At 39.8% G+C, this 13,738-nt stretch overlaps 1 protein-coding gene across 1 annotated transcript; it reads left to right on the top strand.

Moving 5' to 3' along the window:
• The first annotated feature begins 6,520 nt into the window (after positions 1 to 6,520).
• Positions 6,521 to 9,618, top strand: gpr119 (G protein-coupled receptor 119). The gene is made up of 2 exons (XM_085419700.1): positions 6,521 to 7,025; positions 8,933 to 9,618. The coding sequence occupies exons 1-2, from the start codon at positions 6,521 to 6,523 to the stop codon at positions 9,616 to 9,618; spliced, it is 1,191 nt and encodes a 396-aa protein (XP_085275826.1).
• The last annotated feature ends 4,120 nt before the right edge of the window (positions 9,619 to 13,738 follow it).

Genomic DNA, 13,738 nt, shown 5'->3' with positions numbered 1-13,738 from the left:
CCCTGTCCTCCATCATCCTGACAGCATCACTCACACAACACCATCCTAACCTTAAGAGTTGTTCTCAGAAGAAATCTTTACTGACAGACTGATATTCCAAAATTTAGAAAATCCTTGCTTTGGTTGAAAACAAAAAAACCTCTGAAACTCCTTCAAATCAAACCCCAGATGGAGAAAATCCCTCGCTGTGACTGTAGGAGTATAAACACAATCAGAGCTCCCTGGGCGGGAGGGCTGCTGGGCACTGGGCACAATTACTGCTGACCCACGCTTTGTTTTTGAACGGTCCTGAAAGGTCTAGCAGGAGTGAATAACATTCTCACATTGTGTGTGTGTTGGAGCTATTTTAGTGTGTTGAGAGGGAGGGTTGCATGTGATAAAAGAGAGATTCTTTCCCCTCAGGTTGCTGTGGACTAAGCTAGTTGAACCTGTGTCCTGCTGGTGTGGGCTCACAGACGAGGTGTGACAGCAATCAGGCTGGACTGACATATTCAAATCAGGTTTTGCAGAGTACATATAAATAGTTTTACAGGATTCCTGTCCTGATCTCTCTGTTAGCTTCATTTGTCATGTATAACATGAGACTGTTCACACTGGACATATGGAAGTTGTAAGATGATGATTTTAGAATCACTGATTTGTCGGCCTTGGAAGTATCAACAGAGGCTTTTGAGGATAACAAAACAGTATAGACCCAGTGATTGTGTCACATTAGGAACTCTGCACTGCTATTGGTTCTCTGTTCTGATCCTGCAGGAGGTTTGCAACTGTGTCTACGGGCTCTTATGTCTGTCACATGTACTTAGTGTAAATATGCGCTCATCTGTGAAGAGAACAAGGTGCCAGTGGCACACCTGCCAGTTCTGGTGTTCTCTGGTTGATGCCAGACAAGCTGCTCACAGACCAGTATGATGCAAAGGTCCCGCTAAAGGATGCTGGGACCACAAGCCAAGCTTATGCAGTTAGTTTCCTACAGTTTGGTTAGAAACATTCCCATGAGTAGCCCACTGCCAGTCATTTTGTAGGCCTCTGACAGTGTGCCTATGTTCTTCCTTGCACATAAGAGCAGATATGGGTCTAGGCCTAGCCTTGTTGCCTTGTGTATTTATTGTTTGAGTCTCCCCTTTCTCTTTGTTTTTACTGTGTATGCCCTTGTTCTGTCTTCCTTGATCCCACAATTTAATTCTTTCTTGCCCCATTCCCATCTTTTTCTTAGACTTTGTTTATTTTCTCTTTTGTCATCAATAACGTGCTTTTTTTCATTAAAACTGTCTGAAACTCATTGCCTGCTATACAATGACGAGGCCACAAGCAAAAAGCAAAATTAGAAAGAAAAAAAAATCACTAGGAATAAGAAAAGAGCAATGGTCTTTGGTCACTGCTTGTGAAACCATTCCCCCTTTTGGGGGTTGGCTTCTTGTTGCTTCTGTGGCACACCTGTCATTAATTTCATTTACATTAAAAGCAGGTGAAGTGGATTCATACTGGTTTATGTTCCCTAGCTGGACAGATCCCTTTATCCCTGAAGCTTAACCAAACATTAATTTTCATCTTCCTGGATATGAATGTCAGCATGCAAATGTAACATGCAATAGATAAAACAGGAGCTTCAATAAAGAGGCCACAACAGATTGTAGGTTAACTGATTATAATTAATAAAATGTATATTAAACACTTAACTTTCTTATTTCTTAAGAGTTATCAAAGTCCTTTGTTTTCCAGCCAGAACTCCAATAAACCAAACTAATAATCTGCAGAATGAAGCCCAGCAGCAGTCTTCACACCTGCTGGCAATCAACCTACTTCTCAGTTTGTGCCTCTTATCTGATTGGCTGTTGCCTCCTGTCCGGTTCCCAGTTTTCCCAAGTCACAGCAACATTTTCCTGTTAGCAGAAAACACAGGGTACTCATCAGTATAAAAGGAATTTGATTAGTTTTGCAAAAACCATAAACAAAATCTGACTTGAAAAGTCTTTGGTGCTAAAGTTGTAAAAAATTGCAAGAAAAAGTAATAAAAATAGTTTGAAGTGTTACAAGACAGGCTGAATGTAAAACTCTGTACTAAAAATTTCATTGCAATCTATCCAACAGTCACCTTGTTGTAGTCTAGACCGAAGGGGTGGATGGATCAGCTGATGTAAATATTTCATTGCATGCACGGTACCCCCCCTTCATCCCACACCCCAAAAACATGCATGGCCCTTGGTGGACAAACAAAGAAGCAAATACTTGCATACTAGCAAATACTGCACAGTTGTGAAAAATAAACTATGGAGTCACTTTTTTTATTTTGATGTTTTCCCTCTCTAAAAACTCTGTTGAGTAAGGTGAAAGCTCAAGTGGGGTGCTGTTTCTGGTGACTGATAATATGTCAGTAATTGTTTTTTTGTTTTGTTTTGTTTTTTTTGCGTAAGGAGACAAGATTTATTCCATCCATATATTCTGGCACTGTCAGGGTTGGTTGAAGGAGGACTCAAATGCATGACTTTCTGAATGGAAAAACCGTGTCTACCATGAAAAGAAACTATGAAACAGTGCCAATAATCCACAGTGCATGCGTTCCTAATCTGGATGCCATGATTCTTCTCGTTGATATGTGGTGATGCTTTGTCCTCCTTGGTGCCTATGTACAACAGTGTGCTGCTCCCACCACACATTTCCGCAATCTACCTAGAAACAAGAGATGCCGCAGTGAGTACAGTCCCATCCACCGGCTGACAAAAAACACTCTAACCATTCCAACAGGAGATGAAAACACAGTGATATGAGTTTGAGAACTAACTGCATAACAATCCCAACTGCCACTCCACTGTTCTCTTAAGTAGGCCTCCTTGATTAGGCAGATCGTCAACAGGTGAGTGATTAATCCCAGGTGTGGCTGGCTCAAAGGCAGGAGACTCTACAGGCCTGGCGTTGCAGCTAAACTAACACACCACAACACACACACACAAACGTTTACACAGGGAAACGAGGGACCAGGAGCATATCACACCAACAAACACATGAACCTGACGCATGACCAAAAATGACACATGAGCCCCTGACACACACGGAGATGCAGAGGCACATTGGTGACATAGATTATCCACTTCATTCCAATCAAGAAAACACTGATGCCCATCTTCTTTTTGTTTTTCAAGAACCTTTCAAATTTATTCTCTTCTATTAGGTAATAATATGTTCTGCATATTCGCTGAGACAGAGCGAAACGCAAAGCACAAGCAATGTATGAACAAAAGTGAGTGAATGCAGCTTAGTAAGGCATTTATGGAGACAGATAGGGGAGAAGAAGAAGAAGTAAAACCTGAACGTATCATGGAACAGGCTGTGCTAGTTTATCATCATGACACTGTGACTTGTTTTTCATTAAACATTATTTGTTTATATGTATAAATCTATGACTCTTTGAATCTTGGGAACAAAAGTACCATAAGATCACCCCATAAGGAGGAGATTGGACTGAATGAATGTGAAAATAAATTTGCCTAACTTAACATTTAAGTTGCACTAATAAATTTTCAATAAACAAAATGACTAATGAATGTGATTTGGACATATCATTGTACACTGAACCTTTCTATCCAGTCTTTCTATATATCTAAAAGCTCCTGCAAATTCTGATGCTAACTGCAAGTCTGCAGCTGAGTCACTTACACCTCTCGTCTCCAGAACCTTTAATGCGTACAGTGCCTGCTTTCAAAATCACTGCATTGTGAAAAATGAAGCATTATTTAATGAAAACTCTCATCAGCACATCTGAAAATGTAGACTTTTATATATATATGTATATATATGTGAGTCACACTGAACTCAGCTGCAAACTTAAAAGTGATAACTTCTACACTTCTACACTCAAAAATATGATTCTGCACCCTCAATAAACATGCAGCAATAACTTTGATTAAACACAGCTGAAATATATAAAATCTAACGTTAATATATTTAAAAATAATAATAATCATTAAGGAAATGTGCCTTTTTGGCAGTACTTTATTAAAAACATGAAGCCTGTTACACATTAAGCATGGGTAACAGGTAAACAGACTATGAAGCTAATCATTACCATATTTTGATAAGATTTGATCGCATTATAGTGATATTTTTCTTCAGCTGGATATAGCTGCCATTTGCAGGTTTTAGAAGCTGGTGTGATGCCAGGTACTGTTTGAAGTGTGTGCAGAGAGAAAGCATCATTAGTCTGATCTATTTGTGTGTGAATCCTAGTGGAAAATTGTCCCATCAAGCCAGATGTCTCTCCTGGGGACTCTGGAGCCAAAATAGGATGCTAGCCAGCAGGGTTGGAGTTCAACTAAGCCCATTCAGCACTGCACATTAGCTGCTTCTGCTTTTAATGTTACCACGTCACAGGTAATGATCAACAGAAAAAAACAACAGCTTAATTCTTAACACAAAAGTCTGAAAATGTGTCTCTTTTCAGCTCCGCTGTCACACGTCCCCGTGTTATTGCACTTCTGGACACTCAAACAATAAACCTGCAGTCCACAGGGCAAAATTTGCTTGGATACATGTGGTGATAATATGCTATCACAGTACTCTGAAATGTAATATAATGTATGCTGCTGGCTTTTTTATGGAGGAGCAAACTGGATGAATCAACATAATCCAAACCATTGTTTTGCTTACATTTTAACTGAAAAGTAAATATCTACTTTATGTGGTTTGTTTTGTTTTATTAATGTTGCTCACAGTTAATTTCCACATGTGCATCCTTTTACTCTCTGTAACACTATCACCAAAAGGGAAAAACACCCCAGGTGCTCAGCAAAACAACACATTCATTTATTAAAATAGGAAAGATATTTACCATTTTATGTGGTAGAAAGTTTCATTATAAATATGTTAGGAATATTAGCATTTTTACATACCTATGATATCTATAGTTACAGTTAAATTGTTCAAATTTATGGGAACTTTTAAGGGTCTGTTTTAGGTGGAAGCTCGTTTCCTCTGCCAAAAAAACCCCAACCTTGTTTTTGTTTTTTGCACCTCATTTTTCCCTCAATATTGTCAAAATTATCTACACTGATTTACAGATGTTAAGCCCAAAATTTGTCTGGTAGATGCCCCAATAAATGTTTTCTTTTCCACCCATGAAAAGTTTCCATACTTTAAGATTTTGTTTCTGAAAAAGCGCTGTAGCAAAATAATAGTTATTTGATGTAACTCCAGTTCCGGCATGTGCTACAAAATGTAGCTGTTTGCTGTCACCAGAGGGCAGTGCCAAAAATATGTGCAACAACCAGTAATGTGTGTTCCTCTTGTTCATGTTTGGAAGTCATAGGCAGAGAACATCTGTATGAAACCAAGTCTTAGAAACTCTCTGCTTTTGGCAAGTGATTGAGCATTTAATTTAATTCCATTAATGTTTGTCCGGCTACAGGCCGTTGTATTAGTTATTTAGGTTGGCACCAAGTCTGGCTCCACTCCTCCAATAACCACAAGTAATAGTGAGCAATAGTACTAATACCCGAGCCAACAAATTTACAGAAGTACAGAAGTTTTAAACCTTAGCTTAGCTTTGACAAATGTGCTTCACAAGTAGCGATAAGGTGGGAAAGCACAGTTACTAGGATGTGTGTTTTTCCTTTAGTTGTTTTTTGCTATAAATAGTGATATATATAGTTTAAAGTTGAGTTAAAAGACTGTATTACACAGCCTCTTCTTACATGTTTCTCACAGTCGAACTAAAAAGCTAAATCTTATTTGGTGGTTTACTATTATTAGTTACTCACCCACTGTAAATGATTTATGTCTTCCCTAAAAGGAAGCTTTAGTGCTAACCTGCCCTAGTTAAAAAAAACAACCCTCTCGATTAAAGATGATAAATACAATAAAGTGATTATGAAAGTAGGAATCTTCCGGCATGGAAGAGAGAGAATGAGAGAAGAGGGGAAAGCTGGGACAAGGTTCAACCACAAAGAGGCAACAGCAGCAGCGGATGAGCAGTGAAGGGGATATATGTGCTCTCTACGATGGTGTGTGTGTGTGTCTGCAGACTGTGTGTGAGAGGGGAGGGGATAAGAGAGACCTGCTGATATTGTTGCATTTCTGTCCTCCTTCCATTAGTTGAAAGGATTTTAAGGATACAGCCGAGTTTGCCGAGATCCAATGGATGCTTTTCAGAACAAGCTAACTCTCTTAAAGTTCTTTACTGCAAGCTAGATTCATTTAATGGGGAATTGTTGAGAAGATTCTTCTGCTTGCGGTGATTGAACGCACGCTTCTTCAGTTTAGTCACATTTTTAGCCACTGGACTGAGTACTGTGATATCTGATGTTTCATTTGGTACGTTAAACAGCCTAAAAAAAGTTCAAAACTTGTTTTTAAGGATCTTTGCGAATTTTTTTTTTTTTTTGCTAGATTCACGTTTTGTGTTTTGACGTACAATGACTGTAAGAGTTAAATCTCTGATTGTGATCACAACAATATTGACCCATTGCAGCTATACACTGGCTTTGTGAATTTAACCGGACAAGCATACGTCTTAGCGCCTTTTAGGATGACTCCTGACAACATAGGCTCCAACCAACCCACAGTGACCTCCTTTGGCCACTCCCCTTGGGTGATGGGTATGATGCTCAGCGTCGCCTCTTCCCTCATCATCTCCACAAACCTGCTCGTGGCAGCTGCTTTACTTAAGCTACTCCTCAAGAAGTGTAGCCAGAGCTGGTGCTTTGTCCTCAACTTGGCACTCGCTGACAGTCTGGTTGGCGTAGCCATCACTGGCCTGGCCACAGAAGACCTCAGCAGGAATGTCAGTCTTGCTGATCGTCCCTCAAACACTACGCCTTCCACTGGCCAGGACAAGACCCGCTGCCTGCTGCGAATGGCATTTGTGATATCACCCTGCATAGCATCCATCATGTCCATGTTTCTCATCTCACTGGACCGCTATGCTGCCATCAAGATACCCCTGCGATACTCGCTGCTGTCTGGGAAGGGGACGGCAGCTGGAGCCTTGCTGGTTCTGTGGACCATTTCACTCACCATGGGATTCATGCCAGGTGAGAAACAGAAATGATCAATCAGTGTGTTGAAATATGCAGAGGACTGTGCTTTTATGTAATCTAAAGGCATATGTAAGAAGGGGCTATACAAGGTTTAGACTCTGGATTTGACCTAAGAGTTCAAATGCTCCTCTTTGAAATTTCTACCTGGAAAAGAAAAGGCCCAGATTTAGTCACTGCTCCAAAACTGTAAGTTCAAATTATATACCACTGGACTTTACGGATGAGAAACACAAATCACAAATGTACTTTGTATTCACCTCGAGAGTCCTCAAGGAAGGCTTTTTCAGGATGTTGCAGATCACATTGAGATTGCCTGTGTGCACTTTTGAGTGTGGCTTCCTTTTGACCGATACGTTTCTATCATATGAGTATTCAGGGTGTTTTACTCCCGTAATGAGAGGCCTACAAGCATGCACGGTAAAATTTGAACAGCTGCAGTCCAGTGAGACAGATCATGTAACTCCATTGTTTCATTCCTCTCCAATGGCAAATCTAATAAGTGGCCTCTTGCAAGTGTTCCATTCATCTAAACTGCAAAAGCAACAAAAACTGATGTCACTGCTTAATATGAAACTCTCAGTCCAAGCTTTTGTTTCTGCATGTTCTCCTCGTGTCTTCTTCTTCTTCGGGCCTTTATGGTCGCCACAGTGGATCATCTCTCTGAATGTCCTCCATCACTACATCCATGAGCCTCCTCTGAAGCCTCCTCCTCCTTTCCTCCTGCACCACTGACCTTTCCTTACCACCTTCTCTTCCCAGAATTTCTCCTTAGCAGTCCTTTGCACTTCCTGATTCATTAACTCCTCCATCCATCATCCACTCTTTCATTCATCAGAAACGAGCCTTCTATTTTCTCAACACACTCTCTTTACTTGTTAGCAAGTTTATCTCTATTCTTAACCACACTAACCTGTTACACGTCCTTTGCAGCTTGATGAATCTCTCCAGAGAATCAATGGAAGCCATTTTTTCCTTCCTTGAGGTCAAGTCTCAACTCATTTAAGCCTTTTACTTTCTTTTTTCCACCACTCTCTTTGCTTCTAATTCACCTGGTCTCCTGCACACACAACAGCACCAGAGGCAGTTATTAATCCAAGTCCTGACCGATTTGTGGAAATCTCATTCTGAATGATTTGCATGCTTGATTTGACCAAGATCTTATGCCCGATGCTCTTCCTGACACAATCCTCCACATTTACCCTGGCATGGGATCGGCACTGGGATTACACTGGCTTGTGACCTGGTTGTTTGTACTCCTGGTGCGGTGCTAAGTACCTAATTTTTTAGTATGAGCCCTTAAATACTGTTTTTCTACCCATCTTTTAACACTGCTAGTGTTGTTTTGAACAGATAGCTTAAGGAATACCAATTAGATGAATGCCTAATTAAGGCCCTGGCTGGTGCGGACCTGCATGTAAGGGTTTGTACTGGCCAGATCAATCAACCTGATGCAAATACACAAAGTTAATGTGATGCAAAACCCTGCCAAAGGCTTTTACATTCTATTGCATTACATTCAGCCGGCCTACGTTTGGAGGTAATGCACCAAGAAATGCAATTATGTGCTGTTAAAGGGAGAAAAAAAAAGACTCAACAAATGTAGGCAATGCAGGGTTGAAGTATTTTTATAGAGGATACTTTTTCATAGAAAAAGTGCAGACTCATTGTACTGCACATATATTTTTCCCTTCAAAACAGTCACTATTTTCTTGGAGCCAGTGTAGTGTTGTCTCCAGGGTCAAGATACGCTGCAATACTATAAAAAGAAAGGAAATGAGTTATTACAGTCACCTTGTTATTTCTAAAATGTATGAAGTTTTTGCATTGTTTGATTTGTAATCTGAGCATATCAATATATAAAGAATATATTAAAAAAACACCTCATGTCCTCTTGTCCTCAGTTATGGTGCGGCAGCTGCAGGTGGAATCAAGCTATGATGGCTTCTGTGCCTTCTTCTCTGTGATTCACAATGTGGCCATCGTCATTTTCCTCAGCGTCGTCTTTTTCCCAGTGCTCGCCATCTTCATCTACATCTACCTGGATATCCTGAAGATCGCCAGCAACCACCAGAAGCAGATCTGCCGTGTCAGGCAAGCAAGCTCCTGGAACGGTGACCACCACAGGCAACATAGCCAGCATCAGCCTCACCATTCATATCTGAGGATCAGTTACTGGAGTCACGTCAAGGCCCTGAGGACGGTGGCGGTGCTCGTGGGCTGCTTCTTAGTCCTCTGGTGCCCCTTCTTTGTGGTGTCCATAGTGCACATTCTTTGTAAAAGCTGTGCTCTCAAAGCTGTGATTGAGAATCATATATGGCTGCTGGGACTCTCCAACTCACTAATCAACCCTATAGTGTATGCCATTTGGCAAAGGGAAGTGCGGCTGCAGTTGGTAGCCATGTTTTCCTGCATTACAGGCAGCTCATTGGCAGCCAGAGCAACTGTCACAGAGAGAGGCGACCCACAACCAAATGTGCAGACTCAAGCCTCTGCTTCTAGAAGAGACACACTAAACCCTGCACTCTTGCAACCAATCACCAATGATGAAGCTCATGCAGGACCACAAACGGCCACAACAAGTCTGTGAAATAAACTGGGAAACTCGAGATATACTACAAAAACACATGTGAATGATTCTCTGAGGGATAAAGCATTGATTAATAGGCTTTGTAACCCCTGAAGTACATTATTATTATTATTATCACTAAATATGATGCTTTTTTTAAGTACCATATTTACACCTCAGGCTTCAATGTGATTTCACCCAATTCCTTCAAGCCTGACTACGAACAGGCCACGGAGCTAATAAAGTTCAAGTCAAAACTTTTGCTTTCTTTGTTTGTCTAATTTAATTATTTGAATTATGCTATAGTTCTGATGCATATTTGATCTGCTTAATCTGTATAATATTTTGGCAGGGAAAAAAATCACAAATATCATCTGACAGTAAAGGGGAAATCAGGTTTATTATGTCATCGGTTTTAACCATATATTTATTAGTTATGATAAATTATGAAAAACCAGGGTAATTCCTGAAATATTTAGGAGTGAGGCCAGTACTTCTCTTTGGTACTCCCTGTGCTGAATGACTGTAGGAGGGAGAAATGTGAGCACAACAACATTTATGTATAACTTGGATATTTATTCCGTTGCTCCATGTGAAACGAGGGGTCAGAGGTCAGTGATAGCAGGGGGCAGGAAGTTCAGTGCTTCAGTTCACAGACTTTGACGTGCACTCCTGATAAGTCTGGAGGGGTTCAGACCAGTCCCAAGATTAGAATGACTATAATTACCGAATATTTACGCCCTTTATGCCCACTTACTGCAAGCCTGATATTCCACAGAGACTCACAGAGGACATTGTCTGTGTACAGCCTGGAGAAATCCCACAAGGACGTGGGATGAGAAGCCTGTTAGAAAGTCAGTATAGAAGTCTCTGGAATCTCCTGGCTCTCTATAAATGACTTTGATGTCACACCGTGGTTTGTGGAGCCATGTTTTTACTTTGATAATTTCTGCCAACATCCATGTCAGTTTCTTTAGCCAGAAGTGTTCATATTTAGATGACGGGGTGGAGTGCTAAGTTATCAGACTAACTGATAATTTGTCAAAATGCTGATAAAATACTGGAATTTCACTCACAAACTCTGGAGCACATCACAGTGGTCTGGTTAGGTCCTGGGTTCAAATCCACCTTGTAGCTGGGGCCCTTCTGTTTCGAGTTTGCATGCTTTCCTGTGCCTTAATAAGCTTCTTGAATTGGATGGGCAAAAGAAGGTGGATGGATGAAACTGCAGCACAGAAAACTACAGAGCAGACCTTAGTATTACACAAACAGTTGTCCCACAGGTAGGTCCTGGCAGGAGGGACATGTGTGCAGTAGCTAGCACTACCACCTCACAGCAAGAAGGTCCTGTTCTCCCTATATCGGTGTGGGTTCTTGTGGTGTACTCAGGCTTCCTTCCATCAACTGGCCCTTGATGTAAATGTGATTATGAATGGTTGTATGTCTCTGTTAGTTGGCCCTGTGATACAACCAAGGTCAAGAGGTCGACCAGTGATACAGTGTTTACACTTTACCTTTCACACAAAGCAGCTGTACCAAAAGGACATTAGCTTTTTACATCAAAACTTCACTACAGAACTTGGGATAACACAACAGTGTTGTGTAGTGGGGCTCAGGTGATCGATCCCAGTCTGTATGTCTCGGGCAAGATACTAACCACACGTTGCTCTCCGATGCATCCATCGGAGTATGAATATGTGTGAATGTTAGATAGGAAGCACTTAGAAACAGCGTAGAAAAAAGTTCTTGGGTGAATGTACAAGTTGAATGTACAGCACAAAAGCGCTATATAAGAACAGGTCCATTTACAACCAGAACATGTAGCAGTCTTCAGTTACAGTGACCACACAGTCAGTTAATGAGCTGAAGTGCTGCCACTGTTATTACACAAGTAGTGCAGTTAGCTCTTAAGTGATTATTAAACTGGCAACATTCACAAGAGTCTGAAGAATTCTCATCTTTTTAGGACCTAAATACTCTTGGTTGCTATAAAATCCTTTTAACCATCATTTTGATAATTTTACTGACAAAATCTTCAACTGGATAAAGATGGAAATTTCCAGATTTATCACAGGAAAAAACAAAATTGACAACCTTATCTTGCATTTAAAATTACAGCCTATGGCTTTAGATATGCAGCGTCTCTTTGGTGAAAAGTAAACTGAAGTCATACGGATCATAAACAACATGCAGCTGCATGTCTGGAAACAGGCGGAACTGATAACGTTATCAATTCTCTCGGACACATTTTGTTTTCATCCTGTTTTATTACATCCATGTAATTTCAGCTGATGACTCTCAGATAGCCGATGAGCCGGCTGTTTTTCGGAGTAGCAGCTATTGCACATGTAACATTTCATACCTGGATAACTGTTCAGTCATGGAGACTTCCTTGTCTACTTAAATCTTGAAATTACCGTCCACTTTACATGTCAGCAGTCTGTATCAACAAGGCAGTTACACCAGCAAATGTCAGAGATTTCAGCATGAGCTTAGATAGCTGACATTTACTTTAGACTGATAGGCTGCAGCATCTACATTAAGCATAATAAGCTCAGCTAAAAATCGGAACAAATATTTGTCATTACATCATGCTGCTCTGTGCCAGCATGGTCACTCAGATTACTTTTGCCGTAGACATCACTCATTATAGTTACAGTGAATGTTAAAAATGGTCATTGGTGGCTGACTCTGAGAGACTCTGTCAACGTCCTTTTTTAGTAGCTCTAAGGCCCAAATCTCAACTACCACAAACTTTAGTTCACCCTCCTTCTGTTCAAAACACATAAAATTCCCACTTTTTTAAGTTTTTGTTCTTTACATACCGAGTGTGTTTTTCAAATGCGAATTTATCGTGTTACGTACTTACACACCCAAACATGAACTTCTTGATGAAATAGGAATCTCCACATTCTTCGTTTTTTTGTTTAGACATTATGACCAACTTATAAGATAAGATAAGATAAGATAACCTTTATTAGTCCCACACGTGGGAAATTTGTTTTGACACAGCAGAAAGTGGACAGTGCAAAAGTTATATAGCAAAAATTAGAATACAATACAAATAATATACTGTACACAACTGTACAGAATAGAATGGAATAAAATAAAATACTATATACAGTAGAATAAAATAGAATAGAATATACAATAGGATAAAAATAGAATACAAATTCTATATACAACTGAGTAAAAATACTCTTTCTATATTATTATTATATTATTTATATTAATATAGCTCGATGACTTTATTTTTTGTCTTTTGAGGATGAAGTTGCTGCAAAAAAATGCAATCCTTTCAGTGTGTATACACACTGTAGTATGCAAGTTTGCATCTGAAAAACTCTGAAAAAACAACATTTTGTGTTGTTTTTTTCTTTAGACATTAACATGATTTCACATGAGCAGAAAGTACTTTTACAAAAAGAATATTAATTAATCATATAAAACAGCAATTCTATACTGGGGACCTCTCCGGGGTTTACACAGATATTCTCCGCCCATTCCTGCAACCCTGAATGGGATCAGCAATCAGGGACAGAATAAATTTCGGACACATCAAATCTGAAATCTTTATTACAAACAGCTGACAAAAAAAAAAATCAAAAACATGGAATTAAATACTGTGTGGATTATAACATCATGGTGGGATTATTTCAAACAGGAATGCTCTTTGAATCTATAAATACAGCTGAAAATTCAATTCAGAATTAAAAACCAAGCAATCAAATAATCTGCACTCTTTAGTTAGAGCCTGAGGTAGATGTTTAGTGCCTCTTTGTATGTTTGTGTGTGTGTGTGTGTGTGTGTGTGTGTGTGTGTGTGTGTGTGTGTGTGTGTGTGTGTGTACATGTTAAAAGATCTTTGTGAGGACAGAAAATTGGCATGCCACTGTACTTGTGAGGACGAACAGTCACTTATGGAGACAAAATGCCTGTTCACACAAGTTTGAAGGTATTTTTGAGGCTCAAAATGTGGTTAAAGTGTCAGGGTTACTATTAGGTCATGGTTAGGTTTAGGCTACGGGTTATAGTATGGTATTCATTTTTGATGGTAAGGCTAGGGAAAGCATTATGCCAATGAGAGTGAGGACCTCTAAAGTCCTCCAAAGTAATCCGATTACTTTTTTTTTTTTTTACTA

This window comes from Rhamphochromis longiceps, linkage group LG10 (assembly GCF_057381845.1).
Source record: "Rhamphochromis longiceps isolate RC_006_pf linkage group LG10, R_longiceps_female_GT1.1, whole genome shotgun sequence".
NCBI lineage: Eukaryota > Metazoa > Chordata > Actinopteri > Cichliformes > Cichlidae > Rhamphochromis > Rhamphochromis longiceps.
The sequence above is the reverse complement of the archived record's forward strand: the minus strand, read 5'-3'. Positions and strand labels throughout refer to the sequence as shown.

Coding starts and splice junctions, on each gene's coding strand:
- gpr119 (XM_085419700.1), top strand. CDS start 6,521: ATGACTCCTGACAACATAGGCTCCAACCAACCCACAGTGACCTCCTTT. Junction 7,026..8,932: donor CACCATGGGATTCATGCCAG/GTGAGAAACAGA, acceptor TCTTGTCCTCAG/TTATGGTGCGGCAGCTGCAG.